The sequence below is a fragment of the Geotrypetes seraphini genome, chromosome 1, assembly GCF_902459505.1.
Source record: "Geotrypetes seraphini chromosome 1, aGeoSer1.1, whole genome shotgun sequence".
NCBI lineage: Eukaryota > Metazoa > Chordata > Amphibia > Gymnophiona > Dermophiidae > Geotrypetes > Geotrypetes seraphini.
Window position 1 is genome coordinate 262272458 of NC_047084.1, and position 26507 is coordinate 262298964.

Below are 26507 nucleotides of genomic sequence, written 5' to 3' on the forward strand. Positions count from 1 at the left end.
AACTCAAGTGGGTTTTTGAGTTATGCATGACTGACTGGAATCATTTAAATCATTTTTCTTAGACTGATGGGCATTGATTTAATAACATGTTTCAGAAGGCTATGTTACGTTTTTGAAGAGATAATCACACTTTATTTGTGGGGTGATGTGGTCAACTCCATCAACTATGCTTGGGGAGGGGGAAGGCAAATCATTTACATAACTCCAGAAGGACAAGTCAAAGGATAGTATACCCAACAGGATTCAACTTTGTTACGGAAGCCTTGTTGAGGTGGTGGCAAGGATCTGGTGGTGGTGGCTTGGTGCTAATGGTGAAGCCATATTGAGATAATAAGGGTGCAGCTAGCGCAATCCAGTTGGGTTTTTAGGATGCAAATAGATCTCATGCATATTCATTGGGGAAATCCTGAAAACCCAACTGGATTGCGGCCTTCATTGCCCACCTCTGATCTAGACTAAGGAATACAAGGTTTTCAATAATTTGGAATTCCTGGAAAGGACGGGTTGGGGGGGGAGGGGTTCATGCTGATCAGACAAGTTCCATCTGGAATCATGTACAAATGCAGCTGTGGCTATATTAGTCCCAAGGTGTTGCTAAGCAAGTATGAGATGTAAACATCTAGGGCATCATGAGTACCAGTGTTATTTTTGAGGTAGCCTTACTGGTCCAAGATACTGGGGTTAATATGGCTCAGTGAGTGGGCCAGCCCAAGGAAAGGGCAGAGCGGGTGATGCAGGAGTAGAGTGCCAAAAGAAAATTCATGGATTTAAACCACCCAGCTGAACTGGGCAGTGAAGGTATCATGGGATGAGGAGACAAGCATTAGACATGTGTACAGTGGCAATTGCTTTGCCTTTTTTTTCTGCTGGTGGCTGCTTGCTTGCTTACTCATTCTTCCATCCAGTCAGAGTTCGGGGGATGGGGTACCACAGCACATGGCATGTTTTAAGACAAGTTGTTTGTTGGGTTGTATACATATAGAATTCTGTATATGGGGTCTAAAACATTGTCATAGTGCTTAGTGCTATTCTATAAACTGTGATTACAGTTAGGCATGGTTTATAAAATAGTGCTTAGCGCTAGGAACCGTGACTACATTTAGGCATAACCATTTTATACCAATAAAAACCTGGTGTAAATCAGGTGCACAGGTCCCTAATTCTATAACAAAAGGCATAAATTGTAGGGATGCCTCTGCTCTACCCATGGCCATGCCTTTTCAGATCCATGAACTAGAATTTACATGCACCTCTTTATATAGAATATGCCTAAAAAGATGCAAGCATAAATTCTAATTATTGCCGATAATTGCTTGTTATTGCCCATTTACCAACACTGATTGGCTCATTTTCAATTAAAAGTTGCACATGCAACTCAACATGCCATATATAGAATCCGGGGAATGTTGTAAATATGTTGATTTATATGGGAATGATGCTCGAGTCAGTTGGTATAAATTGAGAGTAAAAAGACCTGCTTTGAAGGGATTGGGGGGGGGGGGGGACACAGTCAAGCCATCTGTGCCATTCCGAGGATAATCTCAGAGGCTGATATACCCAATGGGGTTCAGCATTATTACAGAAGCATTAGTGAGGATCCTGTGGTGGTGGTACCCTGGTGTTGGTGGTGATGTCGCATTAAAGCAAAAAGGTGCTTGAGTGGCCAGCTGTAAATCCAAAGCTGAGAAAAGATCTGAGGGGTGCAGGGAAGGAGGGGGGAAGTCCTGCAGATTGGACAAATGTTTACTTAGCTCAGAATGCTGTGAACATATAAAGCTGCAGCCATGTTAATCCCGAGATTAAGCGAGCGTGTATGGATGTGAAATGCCACCAAAGACACCATGGTACTGAACTTAATGGACTTACAGCTGTCAATCCATCACAGATCCTTCAAGTTCTCTCCTCTCAATTTGGATGAGCAGATAAGAGTAAGGAGCAGTGGGGTATAGCTTTTGTCTTGTTTGTTCTAGTCCCTGAGATACAAAAATATCTGTATATTTACATTCATCTAAAGGCTTGAGAATACAATGCAATATATATCATAACCAACGGATTAAAACTTATCAGTGAAAGATGAAAGTGAAGTCATATGTTAATTATGGAAGGTTATCTCCAAATTATAGGAATTCAGACAATCCACCGATTATTTTGTTCATTCCACTGTGGTTTAGAGAGATGGCATTTGTTTCCATTTACACTTTAGGTAGGTAGTATTTTTTTTAAACTTACAAGTGTTTTTCCCCTAAGAAAGCTGCTGACTAATAACTGGGAGAAGTCAGGAGTGATGCATTATCATGTGGAGTACACACTCTTTTCATAGTACAGTCCTTCTGCTTATTGGACAAGTTGCTTTGACTGTTTTCAAAAATGTAAGTTATTTCAACATAGTGGATATGTGTCAGCTTGTGATTTTAACAACTCTATCCCTTAATGACTAGTGTTTCCCCCTCCCTGCCAAAGTTGTTTTTGAGGATTTTTCAAAGCAGTAATTTTATTCTAGACTGTGGATTTTATGGCCTAGATGTTTTCTTCTGCTCCTTTGGTCTTTCCAGTTCAGTTATAAATGAGCAGAGATCTGACTCCAGGAGCCTTCTCTGGACCTTGTCCATCTCAGCCACTGTAATGATTGTCCATGCCACAGATCATGACAACTTATGAATACAGGTAAATATTTCTTTCTGCTACCATTTTTGTGCAAAGGCTTATACGCTCTCTATTTCCCCCAGGATGGTGAATACTTTGTCTTTAGTCCAGTTTTGAATCTAGGTCTTCTGCACAACTGCACACAGAATTATTACAATTACTGTTGCATAAACATTAAAACATATCCTCCTTACAATACAAACACCACCTCTCCTTATGCCCTCAGTGGCAATGGTTTGCAAAGCCATCAACTTAATTACTAGCCAACAATAAGGCAGTTGCTATTGCATTCTCTGAAACTAGGCATGCGGTGAGTGTTGGGTCTGATAGAAAAAAAACTGAAGCTGAAAAACAAAAAAGGAATGGTGTCACCATGCCAAGAGTACAAAAAACAGTCTCTTCATACTGACTAAAGCTGCACATTACAGTATACCGGATGCCAAATTTAAAGCACCTAAATTAATAAATCATCATATGGCACAAAATAATTACCTAAAGATCAGATTATAACTTATCTCCTCTTTTACTAAAACGTAGCGCGGTTTTTAGAGCAGTCTGTGGTGGTAACAGCTTCAACGCTCATAGAAATTCTATGAGCGTCGGTGCTGTTACCACCAAGGCTGGCATTAAAAATACTAGCACGACTTTGTAAAGGAAGGGATTAATTTCTGAAGGAACCAGCAACATCCATAATACACCCCAACAGTAGATTTAACAACTTCAGGCAAATTTAACCATTTTGGAGAAAGAAACTATAAAGTTAATTTGGCCTAGTCAATATTTCTATTTTCATATTTATGGTATTATGGTAGTCAATTGTATCAGTATTATGGTAGTCAATTGTATCAGTAAATGATACGAGTGAAACCCAATAGTTGGCTAATTATTTTAATCTATATAAAATGTCATCACTTGATAAAGACTTGAAGACACAAGTACAATAATCAAATATGTGAGTTTTTAAACACGTGAAATCTTCAAAAGTGTTATGTGCATCTATAGAACTTGTATAGGATGTGACACATAGCCAGAAATCCCAACTCTCTAAGACCATCTCATGGTTCAGCTGCTATATACTACAGCGCAGGATATAAACTTCAAGGTGCGGGTCTGCTGAGGAGGTGATATGAATGAGAACCTGGGGGGACATATGACTGTTGGTGTAAACATGAATACTTACTGACACCTGAGCGATACTGAAAGGTGCTAGTCTACAAGGAAACTTTGCAGTGGGTAAGCAGAAGTTTGTAAACAAAGGAAAAACCAAAATTCCACATTTAGTGTGTATGGAATAAAGAATTCTTCTAGTAGTATCCAGGCAAAAAAGGACAAAAATCTAGATTTACAGAAATGCACATACAGCAGCTCAAAAGAAATCTACACTATTTTCTTTAGAAAACAAGCCTCTGCTCTACTAGGAGGAGATACAAAAAGAAATTAGTTTCTTACCTTGCTAATATATTTTCTGGTAGATAGGTGAGTCATTCTTGACAGTAGGTTATTCTCCCCATGCTTGCAGGCTGTGCAGAAGGAATCCATTCCAGGTTTTCAACTCCTCCTCCAGAGGGCTCTGCTGCCCCCTTCAGTTTAAGCAATTGGGTTCTAAGTTAAACCCACTATACCATGATAATTATGTTTTTTAGTCCCCAAAACAGTATGCAGAATTATAGCCGAATCCAAAGCAAAGGCAGGCTAATTTTCAAAGTATTTCTGCAGGTAAAACACCGTTTTATGAACATAAGTGGGTATATAAAAGTGACTGCCTAACGTGTGTGTTCATATAATTATACATATAATGCTTTTATGTGCTTAAATTTATTTAGACTTCAGGTGTTCCCTGAGTGAAGCTGGGGAGGATTTATATTTACACATATGCTTTATAAAACAAATGCATGCCAAATTGCAAATCTAATATAATAAAACGGTAAGCCACGCATGCGCACTTCCTATGCGTGCATCTGTTTTCCGTGAGCTGTAGCGACCCATAGGAAGTGCACATGCGCGGCCTTCCCTGCTCTTCACCTACGGAGCGGCGGCTGCCGGCCGCTAGCACCCCCTGCCCTCTCCAAGCCGGGACCGCAGCCAGCCAACGATCGCCTCCACAGCGCGGAATTACTTATCTGCAAAGCCCGCAAGGGGAGGAGGGAGAGGGCTGGGGGCTGTCCCGCTGGCAGCATGGCCCCGATCCCCTTGCGCCGCAGCAGTGTCGGTAGGGAACAAGTCGACGACTCCCCCTCCTGCACCAACTGCTGCCGCTCCTGTTTGAAGCGGCCTGATGAGATTTGCGGCCGGCTGTAGCGAACCTCGCAGGCCTCTCTCCACATGAAGCACATTCCCTCTGACGCAATCGCGTCAGAAGGAACATGCTACTAATATTGCCTGCGGCTGTTTTCGGTGCGGCCCTGGCGTCTCCCTCGTGCTCACAGTTATCCCCTGCTGGATTGGGGGAGGGATGGATCTGTGCTCTTAAGTCCCCGCCGCTGCTTCTGCTACCTGCTGCTGGTTTCGGCGCTGCCCTGGAATCTCCCTCTTGCTCACAGTTATCCCTAGCTGGATCGGGGGAGGGGCGGAGTATTTTCTCCAGTTCTCTGCAAAACACAAACTCTGCTGGCATGGGGAGCGAGTGGAGATGATGCCAGGTGCCCTGCTGGAAAGGGCTCCCAACCTGGCCGTTGGTGCCGAGTGCCGTCAGCGCTGCTCCTCCCGTAGTTCTCTCCCCTGCTGGAATGGGGGAGGGGTGCAGATGATGCTAGGTGCCCTGCTGGAAAGGGCTCCCGATCTGGCCACTAATGAAACTGGCAGTTGGTGCCGAGCACCGTCAGCGCTACTCCTCCTGTAGTTCTCTCCCCTGCTGGAATGGGGGAGGGGTGTGGATGATGCTAAGTGCCCTGCTGGAAAGGGCTCCCGATCTGGCCACTAGTGAAACTGGCAGTTGTTGCTGAGCACCGTCAGCGCTGCTCCTCCTGTAGTTCTCTCCCCAGCTGGAACGGGGGAGGGGTGTAGATGATGCTAGGTGCCCTGCTGGAAAGGGCTCCCGATCTGGCCACTAGAGAAACTGGTAGTTTTTCTTTCTCTCTCTCTCCTTGGATGCTGGCTGTCTGTCTTTCTTTCTTTCTGTCTGTCTGGCCCCCTGTCTGTCTGTCATTCTTTCTTTCTCCTTGGCCGCTGGCTGTCTGAATGTCTTTTTTCCTTTGTCTCTCTCTCCTTGGCTGCTGGCTGTCTGTCTATCTTTCTTTCTCTCTGGTCCTGTCTGTCTTTCTTTCTGTCTCTCTCCCTGGCCCCCTGCCTGTCTGTATCTTCATGGCCCCCTTCTGTCTTCCCCCCCCAGAGCAAAGCATGATTGCTGTCTGCCCCCCAGCACACCCTTCCCCCCCTCTCCCCCTCCACTTCCCTGAGTAGTAGCAGAATTTTTACCAGCATGCGACACCTTGCAGCACCTGCATGACACCCTCCTGCCGTTGCTCGCCTATCAGCTATCAGGAGACAAACTGCCACTGCCGCTCAAATTGCTGCATGCACCACAAGCCGCTGCACACACCGCAAATAGAATACGGCCACGGAGGCACACATCATGGTGGCAGGGATTACGGCATCGTAAGTGCGCATGCGTGCTTAGGGTTTTATTATAGAGGATATACACACACACAAACCATTAGTTTTGAGTATATTGAGCATTTATAGGGCACTTTGAACTGGTAAAGTCATTATCCCAATAAGTGTTACAGTTCAATAACCTATGTACTATATTCTATATAAAGAAAAAGATAAACATTTCATATTTGTCTCAAAAGTTCACAAAATTTTGCAGAATTGGAAACTTTAGTTACTAAAAATGAACAATGTACCATTTTAGCAGGTTTGTTAATCTCAGTCCCAAGAGAATGAAGTTTCTCAGATGCTCAACACCATTTTCATTAATTCCACTAGAAAACAACTGCCATGTACAATCCTTGGCCATCAGTTTCTTCTCAAAAATATTACAATGACAGGATCAAAACAGAGGAAAAACTAGTCTTCTCCTCCTCTCCTCTCAAACAGAAAGGACAATCATAGGAGAAGTTACAGAGGAGCATGTCACTAAGAGACACAACTTACACAGATCAGTATTTTAATGCTGCTAAAAGAAAACTGCGGCACATGGGTAAAGCAAGCCTCCATGGGAAGATAAAACTGAAACACAACAACAAATATGTTGACACCTTATGGTCTCACATTCACTCATGTGCAAACAGGAAACAGAGGACAATGCTATGTTATGTAATGTTGATGAATTAGGAACAGGACTGTCAGGAGACATATTTCTTGCCATCTCCAATAACTAAACATTTCATGCATCACAGGCTTTACAATTATATATACTATACATGATGTAGAAATATATAAATTGCAATCATTTTACCAATATTTCCATATTATAAATATAAAGGAGAGAAAAAAATGAGATTTGTATGAATCTGTATGCAAAGTCCCAAGCCATCAACACAGGCACACACCACACGGTGGTAGAAAATCTCATAGATGTAATAAACAGATGAATGACATATTTGGAGTTGACAGCCATTAGAACCTTTGAGGTGTCTTGTAATTAACTGCGAGCAGATATTAGTAAGCAGTTTCTAAATGTGTTTCAAGCAACAGTACATCTACATACAAGCAAGATTTTGTACGACTACTACTTGCATGGAGGAACTATCTGCATATAATACTTCTGCTGAAATTTGTATAATCAGATGCATCTTGATGAATTATTACATTGAACATTCTTAAAAAATATAGCATCTGCTACGTTATGGCTAGTATTTGCTCATTTCTTCAATAGTAAAATAATTCTGGAAGCTTTAATTCTGGTCCTGTTTGTGTACATGCTTGTATCCAAGTGCACTCCTTTTTTCATATGGCTGGTTCAATGTAATCAGACATGATCTCTCATGGTTCCTACTAGGTTACAAAGTTCTTCCTCTCTGTACAATCAATAGCATGGGCCTAACTTTTAAAAATGGACAAATCTACAGTCACTGCAGAAACACAATCAAGGTGAGATTAGTGCATTTACCCTTCTCCCAATCTTCATTCTAGAATCCAGTTTAAGTCTCAGTTTCTCCTCAAATGCACACAAGGTCAGGAGATATCAGAATGCTGTACTCTTGTGAACATTTTGCAAACAAGTTAATAATTGGTGATATGGACTTTCTGGGGAAGCCACAACCTCAAACACAGACTGAAAGGCCCTCCGATCCAGTTCCTCATCTATCTGATGTCTGTAAAAATCAATGGCCACCAGGCAGAAAAGGTTAATGTCCACTTGCTCCGATTTGCCCATACGGCTGATAATGTGCGGAAGACTGTGGAAGGTGTTAAGGACAGATACACACACACACAAAAAAAAATCAAATCAAAATCTGGAGACAAAGAGAAGGCATTTGGACAGTTTTACTGTCAACTATAAGTATCATTTTCTGGCAGAAATTTCTGCTATACTACCAGAAAATTGAAATCACCCAGCTGGGAATTAAAACATGTAAAATGTGTGCAGAATCGAAGATTAGGTTTATACCTTTGATAATCTTCTTTCTGTTCTGGAGGATTCCATAGGCTAGGTGTTCAATCCCAACCCGCAGTGTGGGTGTTGCAGAAATCTACATCTTTTCTGAACACAAGCTGCACTCCCCCTAGTGTTAGAATCAGTTCAGTTCCAAAGCCAAGCACATATCTGCAAATCTAGGACCAGGTGGTACGGGGGAGAATCTCCATCAATACAAGTAAATCATGAACTGGCTTGCTCTGCAAAATATTAACAAATGAAAAACAGGCACAAAGGCAACTCAGAAAAAACATTGAGGAACAATGCAGTATTAACCTGCTGTGTGCAGCGAGCACCTCAAGAAAGGCCTTCAGTAATGTGTAAACTCAGAAACTCCCCACAGGATCTGTCAACTGACTGGAAAAACTTCAAACCTGTAATGACAGTGACTGTGACTAACAGAAAGAAGATTATTGAAGGTATAAACCTAATCTTCCATTCTATTATGTCAATTCCGGATTCCATATGCTAGGTGGCATACCAAAGCCACGGTAGCTAGGGAGGGACAGAAGAGCCTACCTACAAAACTGAGGTCCCGAAAAGTGGAATCAGAACACACCATCACATCCATTCAGTAAAACTGGGTAAAAGTATGAAGAGAGGACCAAGTAGCTGCCCTGTAAATTTCATCAGGATGAATCATGCGAGATACCACCCATGACATAGCCATACTTCTCATCAAGAGTGCTGTAAGCAAAATCGGCAGCTGTGTGCCACGGGTGACGTAAGTCGTGGAAATGGCCCTTCGAACCCATTGAGCGATTGAGGACTTAGACACCGATCTACCATGGTGAGATGCAGCAGTGAGAACAAAAAGTGATTAGACAGCCCAGAACTCAATTTGTTCTTTCCAAATAAAGGAGCAAGATCCTTCGTATATCTAATTTGCGGAAGATCTGATCTTCGTGCTCCAAACCTATCGTATGAAATACAGGCACTCTAACCTCCTGATTAACTCGGAAAGCCGAGACTACTGTTGACAAGAGGGAAGGTACAGTACAGAGGAAAACACCTGCGTCTGTAATACGGAAAAAAGGTTCTCTGCATGAAATAGCAGAAACTCCAAAATACACTGTGCTGAGATAATGCTGACCAGAAAAGCCATCGTGAACATCCAGTCCAGAAGAAATACATCTTATAGTTGTTCTAGGGGAGCCTTATCAAGGCCGTGTAAAATGATATCAAGAGTCCACGAAGAGAAAAGAAGACGCAAGGGAGGACGTGGACGAAGCGTCCCCCTCATATACCTGGTCAGATCTGAAAGAGCAGTAAGCAAACTAGCTCCTCTGCGTGCTCAAAAACACGCAAAGCCTGCAACCTGAACTTTCAGGGAGGCCATTGCCAGACTTCTGACTAAACCCTCATGAAGGAAAACCAGGACTACCTAACTGGGAGCCTGCTCTGGCTCCACCTAACTCCTAGCACCACCCTGTGAGTAAAGCCTACCAGGCTTTGGCAAAAGAAGCCAAAGTAGAGTGTACTTTGAGCGCAAAAGAGTTGAGATAACTAGTACTTCCAAATAACCACTCATCATCAAGGCTGAGCGCTCAAGAGCCTTGCCGCAAGACCAAACGCTGAGAGTTCTCCATGGATACCTGTCCCTGACGGAGAAGATATCAATGAAAAGGGAACAGGAGCTTCATGTCCCGCTAAAGACATATGAGAACCGCATACCATGGGTGGCGAGGCCAATCCAGATCCACTAAAGACACCAAGGTGGGATATCGCCGCCCAGTGAATGACCTGACCAATCAGAGGCCCTGGAGGGAACATCATACAGGAACCCGTAAGCCAGCCAAGGCCAAACCAAGGCAACTGGCCCTAGCTTCCACGCTGTTTGTCGACCGAAAAGGCGCCCGATCTTTGAGAACTCTACCAAAGCCAATAAGACCCAACAGGGCTAATTCCAGCTCTTGTAAGAGCAGACGGAACCCACTCCAGCAAGAGGAAAATGCTCCTGAGACCAGGGACTGTCAGTTAAGGAAGACTGCTGGAACATTGTCGATTCCGGTTCCATGGGATGCCGAGAAAGACAGAAGAAGCTCTTCCGACCAGTGGGTCATTAATCTTTATGGCCCAAGAGAGAGAGCAATGGAGCTCCCTCGTAAAGTACATACCCCACTGCTATGGCGTTGAAGAAAACTTGCACCGCTGGTCTTACTGAAGGAACTGGAGAGCGAGTAGCGCCAGCCAACTTTCTGAAGCTCCAGATGAAAAGTAAATGAACTTTGTAGACCAGGAGACCACTACCCCTGTTCTACTACATGTGCACAGTTAGTATAGTTAGGGACTTCAGGGATACCCCTGAAGCGTAGATTGTGCAGTCTACTGCAATTTTCCAAGTCCTCCAATTTGTCTTGCAAGGAGGTATAGCCCTTCTGGAGGGTAGTTAAATGCTTATCCACCATGGCCATTAATTCCACCTGATCATCGAGGCATTGTTCAGCTTCCTCGATTCTAGTGCCCAACTCTTGGATTTCTGCTTTCAATTCAGCCCCCAGGGAAGCCACGTCTGAGCGAACCGCCTTAAGATCCGTGCATATCTCTTTCATCTAAGAATGAATTTCCTGTATGGAATCCACTTGCCGAGGCTCCATCAGGGCCTCGTACGAGGAATTCTCCGGAGGAGAGATATCAGCAGAAGGTCTTGGGGCTTGCACACTGCCTGGCCCCAAATATCTGCATGTGCAGCGAGCCTCACCTCCGGTGTGTAAGCAAAGCTCGAAAGATCCAAGATTAGGACCTGTTTACTCATCAGAGATGGTTGATAAGATCACTGCCATGCTACAGGCACCACTCTGTGAAAGAGGAGGTTGCAACACCTGCTAGAAATACGCTTTAATTACGATTAATAACAGATTAAGAGTAATTGGGAAAAACTGGAAGAGACTTAATTACAATTTTTGGTGGAACTCTTTATGTCACATTTATAAAATGGAAAGGGCAATAGCCACACAGCAGGGAAATTTTAGAAAATTTCAGGATTTAGTTGCCATTAACAAAGTATTGTAATGATTGAATATTATTTTTCCCCTTAAAAATGCACATCCAGGATGGGGGAGAGGGGAAGGGTTTTTTGATCTGAACATTAAATAAGGTATATAGGAATGGGGTTTATGGTAGGTTTTCTTGAATTTAAAGAATGTAATTGATTAGGAGGGAGGGGGGATAAATTCTGATATGGAGTTTTAACAGAATATTAAGTGTTGTATTTGAGTTTAAAATGCTATAAATGCTGTTACACTTATTGTAAGTTTATTAAAAATGAATAAAGAATTGGAAAAAAAAAAGAAATACGCTTTAATTGCAAGGGCAGCCCGGAGCTACTCTCTCATGCGGCCATCTTGGTTGGTGCCATTGCCATGCCCCAGAGATCACTACCCCTGAATGGAACAGACCCCACAATAAGCCTGCAACCTAACAGGCTGGCATCCGTGTTAAGAGTTATCCACTTGGAAATCCAAAGAAGCCAGCCCTGGCTGAGAGCCACCCTGAAGCCACCAGCTCAAAATGCTGCTATCTGGCTTCATCCAAGAAGGTGGCAAAACTCAGCGGAAGGCTCTGGCCCAGGGGATCACCTCCAAGGAGGCTGCCCGAGACCCTAGAACCTGCAGATCAATCCAGGTTGAGAGAGCCAGACAATCCAAGAGAATTATAATCTGTTGACGAAGGTTCTGTCTATTCGCCCTGAGAAGAAACACAAAATCCCGTCTGGAGACAAAGAGAAACCCTAGAAAATCCAGGGACTGGGAGGATGCCCCATGTCTCTTCCTGAACTTGCCCACGCCTACAGCAGAGACACTACCATCCCCCACCACGCCTTTGTACATCCAATGAGATGGAGCCTGGAGCACCTGCTGTCCCAGGAAGGATGGACACGGCCCTCCTGTTGGCGGAAAGCTGCCTCAACTACAATTACTTTGACAAAAGTGCAGGAGCTCTCGTGAGGCCAAGGGGCAGAGCTGTGAACTGGAAATGCTGTTGCAGAACATGGAAATGCAGAAACTTGCGATGCTCTGGGCAGAATGAAATATGGAAGTAAACCTCTGGGAGCACCAAGGGATATTAGAAACTCCCCAGGAAACAGCAGCTAGAAACAGTGTACTCCGTTGACCATTTGGAAAAGGGAAATTCGCAAGAAGTGGGTGACCAACTATAGAACCAGAATATGTCTCCAAATCTCTGAGCCCTTCTGGCATGAGGAAGTATAAGAAGCATTTGCCTAAGCCCCCATTCGTGGACTGGTACATGTTCAAGCATCCTAAAGACTAAGAGGCGCTGCAGAATATTGCAGACCCTGGAATCTGTTGCCGTCAAATTGCTGGAGTCCAAAAACCAAGCTGGATGCAGGCAAAGTAGGATTAACAAGTGTCCGATGAGAAGTCGAGTCCACTCCTGACAAAACAGCAAAAAACAGCCTGCGAATGAGGAAGCCATGCCCGCCCCAGGCAACATCAGCACTTTCTTCTTTCTTCTGTGTGTGGCGTAGATCCAGGTGAGGACACCTGGAATCAGAACCGTGGTATCAGAGGCGTAGCCCTAGGAATGTCTCTAGGAGAAAACTTCTGAATATTCCTGACGACACCTGTGGAAGGAACAAAGAGAACTACGATCCCCTCCCGATGGCCAGTGAAATTGGTTCACAGGGAGCAACGTAAGGTGGCATTCACCACACCTGCAAAGAGGTCATTCTGACCTATACCGACAAGAATCCGGCCTTGAAAGGACGGCCGCTGAAGGAGATCCTCAAGGCAGCATCCTCATCTAAAGACAGGCGCTCAGACTCTGCACCAGCAGAACATGTACTGAGATTCAAATGAGATCATAAAGGTCACCCGGCACCACAGCCATACCAACCTACAATAGCATAGGACAGTCATGCACCACCTCAGAGGACACAGTGCACAGGCCAGAATGACAGGAACGCAACTTAAATGAAATGGCCAATACCACTTGGCTACCTAAGGATGCTAGAAAAGAATATTTTGTATCATAACAGCCTCCCGCGATCCTGAGAGTCCTGAACTTCACCCCCCCATCACTAGGGAGGGCTACGCGCTGGAAAACCTGCGCCATGGCAGAATGCACCTCAAGCTGTACAGACCTGCCAAAAAGCAGGATTCAGGAAATAAAGCTTAGACATAGCTTTACCAGATCAGAAAAAGCTGTTCTGAAACCAGACCCCGGAGCTGTGGACAGAATGGAAAAGGCACAGGAGAACGGACCAGGACCAAAGCCCGGAAAGTGGAAAATCCAAATGAAGTTCTATCAGAACATCAGTCATAAAGAGGCGGACAGAAGCCTGCTGAAAATGTGAAGCAGGATCAGCACCTCCAAGTTCGGATGCTTAGGGCAGCCAAGACCAGTCTCAGCAAAGGCATCAGCCGGATCCAAATTAAATACAGTGGCAGGAGACAGAAGAAACATAAATCTGCATGGCAACAACTGCAATTGAGGTTTGGCACAGCCAGACAAGAGAGCTTCCGAAAAGGAAGCTTCGCCACAGATGCCATAGATCAAAAAAAGCCCTGACACGCCCACCGGCTGCATCAAACAAGCGGGGTCTGAGGATACACCACTCAGAGAAGCTGAATAAAATCCGGTAAAAAGGCCCACTCCGCAACTATGGCAGGGCACTGTTGAGGTACATGTGGTGTGACAAAAGAGTTCCCAGACTTGTAACGCAAGCGAACTGCGCCAGACTCCAGAACATCCCCTGGGCAAGATTTTCTTTGGAAGGCACGGACTAAGGCTGGCTCCCCAGCCCAAGAGGACATGGAGGAGGTGAAGTCTGAAGCTCCCGCTCCAATCCCCTCCCCGGTGCACTATGGTAAGTGTTTCAAAATCGCCAATCTGGTGCCTATCCGGCACAATCAATGTCCAAATCCAATAAATTAGGGGCTGGGGAGTCCATCCCAAACAATTTTGAGTCAAATTGAGTAGTTTTTGAGGCAGAATTTAAAGTTAGAAAAAAAGATCTATTTTAAAATCCAAGATGGCCACTGTCACGAATTTGTGCTAAAAAAGCAAATATAAACAAATTCTGAAAGTAAAAAAAAAGCAATTTGCGGTCTGGGGAGGTGGGGGACCTGAACCCTACCCTCAGAAACTGTAAAAAATGGAGTTTAAAGCAAGTTACAAGCCACCCCCGAAGTTCCCATAGGAAATAATGGAGGTACTCACAGTCTCTGCAGTGCCTTACCTGTCAGCATTTTTAAAACAACTCAGTGGAGAAAAGGACTTTCTGCCTCAGAAACAGCTCCAAATTCACTGGATTTGAAGATCTTTGGGCTGCCAACTGGCCAGAGACTGACTACACCCTCTGTCCCCACGGATCCTCTGCCATGCGTTTGGGGGTGGGAAAGGTAGCCTACACCTTGAAATCCAGGTGCCTGCATTAGAAACTTGTGACAGAATCACTGGCCAGCAGACTTCCACGGGAAAGGACCCTGGGCATTTGAAGAGGTGGCACACAGCAGTTGAGTTTCTCTGTGAAGCTGAAGTCTAGCAATGCAGGACTGCATCCTTTTCTCCAACAGCGGACCACCAGGGAGGGAGTGTGAAGGCACTGAAGCCACCGAGAAACAGAAGCAGAGCAACAGCAAAAGACTTCTGCTCAGACTGCTTGCAGAAATTGAAACAGATTCTAACACTAGGGGGAGTGCAGTATGTGTTCAGAAAAGATGTAGATTTCTGCAACATCCAGACTGTGGGTTGGGATTGAACACCTAGCGTATGGAATTCGGAAGGGACGTAACAGAAAGATGGGTTAAAACAAATATGTACTGAATATACTTCTTAATCTTGCCATTTGTATGCATGGCTGCAGTGTATTTAGGGTTGCTTTTTAAGGAAAACTAGTCCTGTATACAAATCTGCAATTTAAATTTTTACACAGCCTAACTTTCCCTTTCGTCTCTCCACATCAGGAGATTTCTTAGTTGATTATCTGTATTTACAGGGGAAAATAGTATTCCTTCTGTGCTCATTTTTAAAACAATTTCTGGATGCTTTGTATATTTGTAGCTAGATCATATATTTTATTGTTCTAGAAAGTAAGAGAAAGCTGAGGCAGGAGAGGTTAGGAAAGGAATAAGACACAGATGGGGAATGGGAAGACTAGGGAATTAAGAATGGGAAATGGAAAGTAGGTGAAGTAAAAAGTAGGTAAAAGGTGAAAAGAATGAGACTGTTGAATGTAGGGGCTGGGGATAAGGAGGTATGTATACAAGCTATAGGTAGATAAAAATAAAAATCAGAAAAATGGAGAAAGAAGAGGAATAGGGTCCATGTCAGAGAAGCAGGAGTGGGGCAGGGAAGGGAATGAAGGGAGGGAAGAAGCCAAAGAGTTTAAAATAAACAGAAAATAGAAATGAGATTCTGTACAAAGATTTAGGAAAAAGCAACAAAAGAAAAGTGGTAAAGAGAGGAACAGGAAAAATAAAGTGATCAGACAACAAAGGCATTTTTTCTAATTGTGGAGTCTTTCTTGTGGTATCAGCTCTATCATTTGCATGGTTCATACTGCAATACTGATCATAAGGTGCAGATGTGAAAGTTGCCTCAGGGCCATATTATATGTATGACACCTAAAAAAAAAAAAAAGGAGGCCGAAAAAGGATGGTGTTTAGTGCAGTTCTATAAAATGCCTTCAGAAGTTAGACACAATTTATAGAATCACACTTAGCGCCCATAAATGTGACTAACATTTAGGCGCATCCATGTAGACCAGGGGTGCCCACACTTTTTTTGGCTTGCAAACTACTTTTAAAATGACCAAGTCAAAATGATCTACCAACAATAAAATTTTAAAAAACACAAAGCACACTGTACGCAGAGAAAATGTTAATTATCATTTGTATTTGGGGTTTTTATCAGAGGTCAAGGCAGATGACTTTAAAATATGCAATGTCACCTCAGTAACAACTATACAAAAATAGACAAATATACCACCTCCCCTTTTACTAAACAACAATAGTGGTTTTTAGCACAGGAAGCTGCGCTGAATGCCCTGCACTGCTCTCGATGCTCATAGGCTCCCTGCGCTAAAAACCGCTATTGCGGTTTAGTAAAAGGGGGCCATAGTGCAAAATATAAACAGCAGATATAAATTCTCAAAATGGACACATTTTGATCACTAAATTGAAAAAATAATTTTTCCTACCTTTTTGTCTGGTGATTTCATGAGCCTCTGGTTATACATCCTTCTTCTGTAAAGCCAATATTTCTTTCTTTCTGCCTTTCTTTCTCTCTCCCCCGGCTCCCCTCTATATTTCTGCATTTCTTTCTCTCTCCCCCTGCCCCCCTAAGCCATTGTGCCAATTTCTCCACTTCTCCGATTCTTTCCTTACCCCCACCCCCAAGCCACCAACGTGATTTCTCCCTGCTGCTTCCCCGAGCCAGGCCTGGCACGTACAAGCATCAGGCCCACAAGACTTCATTTCCAACGTCAATTCTAATGTCGGGGAGGAAGTTCCAGGCCAGCCAGGCAGCGATTGGCTGGCCCAGAACTTCTCCAACGTCAGAATTAACGTCGGAGGTGAAGTTTTATAAGTCCGGTGCTTGTACGCGCCAGGCCTGGCTCGGGGAAGCAGCAGGGAGATAGAGATTGCAAAGGCAACACGATCGACTCACGTTGCCTTTGCGATCTACTGGGCACCCCTGATTTAGACCAATGTAACCAGGCTAAATAACTATGCTTAAGTTGTGTGCAGATCGGGTATATTCTTTAACAATGTACCTAACTTTTAGGAATGCCCATGACCCACCCATGCTCCTCCCCTGGCCACATCCCCTCTTGAGATTCACACAGAAATTTACACGTACCACTCTATAGAATACACTTAGAAAGTTATGTGTACATTCTAATTCCTTCAACCAAGCCTGAATACATGCAAGACGGCAATATAGCCAGGAATCTGCATTTAAAGGATCTTTTGTTTGGCCACAATATTGTGTAGAGTGGCACAGATAATCCAAGTTAAAATCTCTAATTTCTGCAGTTTGATACAGTTTGGTTATTTTTGTAGTTGGGCCTCCGGAAGGGAAAAGATGACTGATGATGTAAGGATAACTTGAGTTGCCAACAAGTTCCATATTATACAGAACAGGCTGAGTCAGTTCTAGTACATCTATGGACCTTTTTGTCCCAAATGTCAGCATCAATTATGTTTGAAAATTTAGGTCCCCTTTTATCAAGCTGCGTTAGGGTTTTTAAAAAAAACCAAAACGCCGGCTGCTGCAGCAAATGTTCCGATGCTCATAGAAATTCCATAAGCATCTGAGCTTTTACTAAAGTGTCTGGTGATAAAAAAAAAACCCTAATGTGGCTTGATAAAAGGGGACCTAAATTTTCAAACATAAATGATGCTGACATTTACCAGCTTGTTGGTGTTCCTGTTGCTGCTAGTAGTACTGACAGCTTGCCAGCCATTATCTTAGTATGTCTCTACAATATCAACATTTATTACTAATGACAACTGTCTAGTCCACAGAAAAAAATATTTAAGAAACTATTCTTCTAATGGCCAAAAGACCCTTCTTTTTAAGGACAGGATTGTTGTATCTGGGTGTGATTATAAGCAATGCAAAAAGTATTTTCTTTATTTTCAAAGCACATAGCTTCTGTATTTTTATCATACCATAGCACAGTTATTAATTTACGTGTAAATGAGGACAACAAAGCATACAAAGTTCAAATATCAAACCCCTAATACTGTTGTGGAATGACATTTTTATGAAAACCTCTCTCACTCTCCAAATGCTGAATAATAGCACTTATTGAAACTTTATACTGATAGGCACTAGAGAAGCTTAGAGTATCTGTGGCAAGAATGACTGGTTTACAAATTGGTAAGGATACATTGCTGAAATCCATGGACTGGTGGAAGCACTAACAAAGAAGCAAGAGAGGCTCCACATTGCCATGGCAACTGGTGTTCTCTGAGTGAAGTTTGAGAGAGACAGCATCACCCAGTCACGAACCATGGATGACTGTCCAGTAGTATGTAGGGTTTGAAATACCTGTAAAAACAATAGGAATCACTGCATAATTTATCTTTCATGAAATGTGAAGAATATTTGATTAACAGAGGGTTAGAGATCTACTAGAAATTTTCATTTCATTTATTCATACTTTTTAGACCGCTATATCTGACACACAGGTCTAAGCTGTTAATCTGAAATCTTAGAAAAAGAACTCCAAAATTAGATAGGAAAGATTACATTCACACACAAAAAATGAAGCTACTTACTAGTATGATGCAAAAAATAAGGAAATGAGTCCCATGGGGAAACAATTCAAATCATATAAGTTGGGTTAGGAACTGTACACATGGTCAAATGTACACATGGTCAAATGTACAGGGATAGGTCAAATTAATAAATATCTGCTGACTTCGACCACAGACTACAAAAACCTTCAAAAAAGAAACAAAAACCCTACTCTTCAAAAAATACATAAAACCAATATAACACAACCAACAATGTTCCGAACTCCTCCTGCATTTCCAACTACTCCTTAGCAAATTAGAAAATGTTCAAACTATTCCTTAAGTACTTCTTAATATCTTATCAGTATGTACTTCTTAATATCATAACAATTCTTATGTAATCCGCCTTGAACCGCAAGGTAAAGGCGGAATAGAAATCACTAATGTAATGTAATGTAAAGATATTAATGTAACAGTCTTTATCATATATTCACTGTGTGTTGTGAAACCGACACAGTTCATGTTTCGGCTTAGGAGCCTGCCTCAGGGGTATAATTGAACTATAAGCTCCTCTAAGTTTGCCAAAAGGTGCTTAAAAAGATACAAAAAGGAGGCAAAAAATGTCAATAAGGACTCTATGAGTGTGTCTATCAGCTAATCACTCCTAACAAACCAAACCACACAGGTACCAAATATCAATTGAAGGATAGGGGCGCTCTCAGTGTGAGGTTGTTAGCGACGGGAGAACAAACTCCAGCGCTTCCACTTACAAAGACGGAGGTGAATCACCCCGCCTGCACACCATCATCGGGCGTCCCTAGTGTGCAAAATCAACTGTGCAGAATTAATAACAATAAATAAGTCACAAACAGTGAACTAGTGAGAGAGTGAATCAAACTGAAAACCCACTCATAGAGTCCTCCCCAGCCTAATCCCCAAGATACAAAATGAAACCACAGCCAACTTAGCTTTTTAAAGCGAGCCAAATGAAGTCAATGAGCATTGCGGGAGATCAGAATAGTCATAGGATCAACCGGTTTCGGGTGAAACCCTTCATCAGGATCTTAAGGCTGGAGCAGAACCGGCTGGGAGGGAAGCAGATCCTGATGAAGGGTTTCACCCGAAACCGGTTGATCCTATGACTATTCTGGTCTCCCGCAATGCTCATTGACTTCATTTGGCTCGCTTTAAAAAGCTAAGTTGGCTGTGGTTTCATTTTGTATCTTGGGGATTAGGCTGGGGAGGACTCTATGAGTGGGTTTTCAGTTTGATTCACTCTCTCACTAGTTCACTGTTTGTGACTTATTTATTGTTATTAATTCTGCACAGTTGATTTTGCACACTAGGGACGCCCGATGATGGTGTGCAGGCGGGGTGATTCACCTCCGTCTTTGTAAGTGGAAGCGCTGGAGTTTGTTCTCCCGTCGCTAACAACCTCACACTGAGAGCGCCCCTATCCTTCAATTGATATTTGGTACCTGTGTGGTTTGGTTTGTTAGGAGTGATTAGCTGATAGACACACTCATAGAGTCCTTATTGACATTTTTTGCCTCCTTTTTGTATCTTTTCAGGGGTATAATTGACATTCAGCAGGTGGTGCTCTCATAACATAAAAAAATAACCTCCGACTGAATAAACAGCGGTAAGGCCCTCTTTGGTTAGTGCCAGCACTTTCAAGGAGGGTGTCTGAAACAACATGGACCTATTTTGTTTTCCAGGCCTGCATTTGTCTGCTGGACAAGAAGAATGTGAGATCTGATTGGGCCAAGACAATCATGTGAGGACAATGGATAGAAGTCTGGTACTGGACTTTGTGAACAAAGAAGGGAAGAGTTTTGGTGTGAGGTGAGAGCAGACGTAAATCTGAGAGCTCTGTAAAGAGATTGTCTCTCTGAGCCATTACAGAGAAGTACAAGCCGATAATTATGGCTTCTAATCTTGTGTGAGAGACCACTGCTGGTGTTGACTGGGTTAGTGACTTATCTCTACATTAACCAGATGCTATCTGGGTCAGCTTGCTGTGCGTATAGTTTGTTGATCAATGGTTCAGGGTGAAAGTATCAAACAAAGAGAAACCAGAAAAGGTATTGGATATAATGAAACAAACTGGCTTCAATGAAAACAAGTCTGTAAAGTGTGACCCAATGTGGCTTGTAAAAAAGCTCAGAGATATGAAACTTTGAAGGGAAGGCTGTTAAACCTCCCTGAGAAAAGAGTTCACCTTCCAGTCATAGCAGCTTGACAAGTCCATAGGGCACACTTAAAGACTCAAAAAAAATAACATGTTTAAAAAATCAAAGTTCTTAAAATCTTTCCACTTTATGAGGTGAATATCTTCACTTGGTTAACATAAGAACTGCCACCACTATAGTCACTTAGCTCTGTATACTGCTTTGGGAGTCCCAATGCGGCTCCGTTTCGATCTCTGCTTCAGGAGAGCCGATGTCAATAGTTTTCAGAGAGTAACAGATGTAAGCATGGGTATTAATCTGCAATTCTTCATTAGTTGAATATTTTTACATATCGTGATGTTCAGTTACGTCACGGCTGTATCTAAATTTTGATTCTGAAGACTGACATCTGACAAACTTTCCAACTGCCAGTGTGTATAGTTTGAGCAGAACTACTGTGAAGCACTTAGTTATGGTGAGGATTTGGGCTTCACTCCTATAGTTGGGAATAGCCTAATTACTTTTTCAAGTCTGCTCTTAGGGGATTTTCAAAAAGCATTAGACAGAGTACATCATGAAAGATTTCTGAGGAAATCAGAAAGTCTTGGGATAGGGGGTAATGTTTTATTATGGATTACGAACTGGTTGAAAGAAAAAACAGAGTAGGTTTAAATGGTCAATATTCTCAATGGAGAAGTGTAAATAGTGGAGTTCCCCAGGGGTCTGTACTGGGAACACAGCTTTTAGCATAAGAACATAAGAATTGCCATACTGGGATAGACATAAGGTCCACCAAGCCCATTATCCTGTTTCCAACAGTGGCCAACCCAGGTCCCAAGCACTTAGCTAGATCCCAAGTAGCAAAATAGATTTATCAATGATCTAGAGATGGGAATAACTAGTGAGATAATTAAATTTGCTGATGACACAAAGTTGTTAAATCGTAAGAGGATTGTGAAAAATTGCAAGAGGACCTTGCAAGACTGGGCATCAAAATGGCAGATGACATTTAATGTGAGCAAGTACAAAGTGATTCATGTGGGAAAGAGGAATCCAAACTAGACCTATGTGATGCAGGATTCCATGTTAGGAGTCACTGACCAGGAAAAGGATCTAGGTGTCATTATTGAGGATACTTTAAAACCCTCAGCTCAATGTGTGGCGGCAGCTAAAAAGTAAATAGAATGTTAAGAATTATCAGGAAAGGAAAGGAAAACAAAGATGAAAAGGTACAGAGAAGGGTGATAAAAATGATAAAAGTGACGGGACAACTTCCCTATGAGGAAAGGCTAAAGAAGCTAGGACTCCTCAGCTTGGAGAAGACATGGCTCAGGGGTAATATGATAGAGGTCTATAAAATACTGAGTCGAGTGGAAAGAGTAAATGTGAATTGCTTGTTTACTCTTTCCAAAAATACTAGGACTAAGGGGCATATGATAAAGTTACTACTTCTTCACACAATGTGTAATTAAACTCTGGAGTTCTTTACCAGAGAATGTGGTGAAATCAGTTAGCTTAGTGGGGTTTAAAAAGGTTTGGATAAATTACTAAATTCTTATATATATACAAACCTTATATGGACAAAGGAACCACCAATCAGACAAACATAACTGAAAATAATCCAAAATAATAAAGATAAAGTGGAATTGATAGCCCAGTTGAGATCAAGAGGGAGAGAACTTGGGTTTCTAACTAGTAAGGAGTTTGAGTTTATGACCCTTCAACACTTTAAGATACCTATTTTTTATCTATTACCTAAAATTCATAAAGATCTGAATTGGTTTTGATTGCACACATGCGTACTTATAGCTTTCTAGGGTTGTAAAATGAAAATGGAAAAAAATAATGATGCAAAATATTTTCATAAAATCCAAAATCTTATTTTTTATTAGATATCAATATTAGGTCATAAGAGTACGCAATTAATTTTATTAGCAAATCAATTGAGTATCTTTTGCATCAGAGAATTATTATAGAAGCCAAACGCTGGCCTTTCTCATAAAAAATTCTAAAGTTTTTTAGCAGTTACATGTCCATATATAACTTTTGGTTTAGTGACATCATCAAGTCTGACGACCAATAACATTTCTATGGGTGGTCTCAAAGTTTAGACAAAGAAACATTCCTCCATGTTTAAAAGTTATACAAAGTTTTCAGAAAATTACTTTTGATTTTTGAATTAACATTATAACATTCAAGAGAATCTATAATTATTAACATGGTGCTGAGAAATTCTCACTTCTTCCATGCTGACAAGTTCTGAGTCTTAAAGGAAAAAAAACCTCCTAAGCTGACAGATTCAAATTGCATGGCCTTACACAGAAAGCTTACTCTGGAGAAAAAGGGGGGGTTAAATCCCCCTCTCCTCTTCCTGAAGCGTGGGCTTCCAATGCCCCCCTTCTCCCTATTCTTGAGACTGACTCTAATCACTTCCAGATGTTGTGCTCAGGATTTTTCCTTAGTGTTTCTTCTTATAAACCATTTATATCACCACATATCACATTCATGGGCCCCAAACATTCATAATTTCATTCATATCTTGGCCATTCATACTTCATACATTTTATATCTCAGTTTGGAATATGGAGTCTAATCCTTTTCCTAACTGGCCTAAGCACATCTGTTATCATTTAGAACCACGAGGCTAAAGGCGGGAAGCTGAACAAAGAACAGAAACTATTCACTGGCACAAGATGGTGGCCTAAGACAGGACAGTTATAGTAAAGAAACTAAACTGGACTCCATGTAATCATGATTTCCACCATGATTTAGCTCAACAGCAAAGTACACAAGAAAACACCATTCTTTTCCTTATATTAATCTTTAGTGTGTTTTTTCTTCTGGCCTTAGCTACATTATATTTAAATGTTTTATTCACCTATTTTTCGTACACTTCTATTTGGGCATGGTCCTTAACTAACACAGATGTTTGTCTAACTAGAATTACCCAGAATCATACGAAAAACTGGCGCTACAAAAATACTGCACTATCATGCTTCTGACATCCATTTCAATATCGTCCCATAAACAGCGCTAGCCACGAGCCACGAGCCACGAGTCAGTCCCCAGGCCGCCCCACTGTTTCAGCAAGAGATTTCCACCTGGAGAGATCTTGCAAATGATTTGAAATTGCAGCCCTTTTTGTGTTCCATCAAGTCCTATATTCAAGACATGACTCATTTTTAAGGTTGTTGAATGAAACTGAAGGAAATATTCTTGACAATTGCCTATTAGTCATGTTTGATGTATGTGCCTTATACACAAACATCCCTCAAAGTGAGGCCGTAAATGTTATACAGAATCTTTTGGATTCAAGGGTAAGAACCCATGAGGAGCCTTCTGAATTTATTTCAGAATTGAGTACCATTGTACTGAAAAATAATTATTTCATCTTTAATGGCGATTATTATCAACAGTTATGAGGCATAGTAATAGGGGCTTCGTTTGCCCCATCTGTTGCTAACTTATATATGTCCTGGTTTGAAGAGACTTATATATATATTTGCAAGAATTTCAGCTGGCATTGAGATGGTGGTGATTGATAGATGATATATTTATGATATGGATGGGTTCTAGGGACCAGCTGCTTCATTTTGTACAGAGGCTGAACTGAATTCATCACTCCATTAAATTTGGGATGGCTTTTGATTCCAAAGAGATTGGTTTTCTGGATGTATAGATTCATCTGGTGGATGGTAAGCTGGCTACATCAATTTTTCGGAAGAGCACAGATTGCAACATGTTACTTAGGTTTGACACTATACATCCCATGCATTTGAAGACAAGAATTCCTTTTGCACAATTTCTCAGATACAGACACATATGTAGTACCAATGAGGAGTTTCTTAAAGAAGCCGCAGAATTAGAGAAAAGGTTTATACAACGGCAGTATCCCAAAAATATTGTGAAAAAAGCTAAGAAAAGAGCATTTTACAATCCTTGGAGTGAGCTGTAATATAGACAAACACAAGACACTACAGAAACAATTTCTTGTGTTATTAAATAAACCCAAGCTTCTAATAGGATTATTAAGATGTTTAAAAGACCATTAGACGTTGCCATGTTTTGAGACCAAGCTGTTTATTTTTGCAAAGTCAAGGAATAAAAATTTAAGTGATATACTGCGCCATACATCTAAAGAAAAATTTGATAAAGAGGATGCTGTTTTAGAAGGGAGATATCAAGCATGTGGGACATGTTCTAATTGCAACATTATGGTCTCAATAACTTGTTTTACTGATCACAATTCAGGCAAGATACACCATTTGAGACATGTAACATCTTGCCATTCGAGGAATGTGATTTATTTATTTATTTTTTTTAAATATTTTATTCTTTTATACAAATCTATAAGAATACTCTTGTTCTAGAAATACGGAAAGAAAAAAACAAATTAAAGAGATTAGTACATTTACAAAATTAGGAATATAGCTTTTCCCCTTCTTAGACCACAAACTTGAACAAGATTTTCCACCCCCCCCACCCCCAACAAAAGAGAGGAGTACTGCAATTATATGACATATTAAGTAAAGCGGTATTGGCTTATCGGAAGGTCCCAATATCTCAACTGCTGATTTAGCTAAACAGTTCCAGTCACCAATTTCTTCAAATCTAAGAAAGCCCTTAATTGCTCCAGTAAATAGAATGTATATTTCAAACCAATATATTTAATCAAACACTTGCAGGGATATGCCAACAAAAATGTGGCTCCTAATGCCAAAGTTTCAGATCTCATTTCAGGGAATTATTTTCTTCGATCCTGTGTTTGTCTGGTGACATCAGGATACATCCAAATCCTTTTCCCATAAAATAATACTAGTAATACCAATAATGTGGCTCTTTCTGTTGATTCTGACAAACTGGTTTCAAGACGGTCAGATACACTGATGTTTTCTCTAGCATCTAAATTCATTGCCCCCACCTCTCGATTTGGATCTATTTCCTTCTTCATTGATAAATAGTAGATTTTATTAACTGGCGGTAAATTTTCTGGAGGAAACTTCAAAACTTCAATTAAGTATTTTTTTAAACAGATCTAGAGGGGTCATAAGCAAAGATTTAGGGAAATTCAATAGGCGAGGAATGTGATTTATATAGTAACATAGTAACATAGTAGATGACGGCAGATAAAGACCCGAATGGTCCATCCAGTCTGCCCAACCTGATTCAATTTAAATTATTATTATTTTTTTTTTTTCTTCTTAGCTATTTCTGGGCGAGAATCCAAAGCTTTACCCGGTACTGTGCTTGGGTTCCAACTGCCAAAATCTCTGTTAAGACTTACTCCAGCCCATCTACACCCTCCCAGCCATTGAAGCCCTCCCCTGCCCATCCTCCTCCAAATGGCCATACATAGACGCAGACCGTACAAGTCTGCCCAGTAACTGGCCTAGTTCAATCTTTAATATTATTTTCTGATTCTAAATCTTCTGTGTTCATCCCACGCTTCTTTGAACTCAGTCACAGTTTTACTCTCCACCACCTCTCTCGGGAGCGCATTCCAGGCATCCACCACCCTCTCCGTAAAGTAGAATTTCCTAACATTGCCCCTGAATCTACAACCCCTCAACCTCAAATTATGTCCTCTGGTTTTACCAATTTCCTTTCTCTGGAAAAGATTTTGTTCTACGTTAATACCCTTTAAGTATTTGAACGTCTGAATCATATCTCCCCTGTCTCTCCTTTCCTCTAGGGTATACATATTCAGGGCTTCCAGTTTCTCCTCATACGTCTTCTGGCGCAAGCCTCCTATCATTTTCGTTGCCCTCCTCTGGACCGCCTCAAGTCTTCTTACGTCTTTCGCCAGATACGGTCTCCAAAACTGAACACAATACTCCAAGTGGGGCCTCACCAATGACCTGTACAGGGGCATCAACACCTTCTTCCTTCTACTGACTACGC

The 26507-nt window shown here is 41.8% G+C and overlaps 1 protein-coding gene across 6 annotated transcripts in view; it reads right to left on the bottom strand.

Moving 5' to 3' along the window:
- Positions 1-6150: 6150 nt before the first annotated feature.
- HTT (huntingtin) overlaps positions 6151-26507 on the bottom strand; it is an 831912-nt gene continuing 811555 nt past the window's right edge. For 4 of the 6 annotated variants that reach the window (XM_033950363.1, XM_033950354.1, XM_033950401.1 and 1 more), the window contains 2 exons: positions 18087-18247; positions 6151-7985 (listed from right to left, as the gene is read on the bottom strand). In XM_033950363.1, coding sequence (XP_033806254.1) covers positions 7772-7985; positions 18087-18247 — 375 coding nt within the window. In that variant the 3' untranslated portion in view covers positions 6151-7771. The remainder of the gene's footprint in view (positions 7986-18086; positions 18248-26507) is intronic. The other 2 variants (XM_033950381.1, XM_033950392.1) reach the window with 2 other exon arrangements.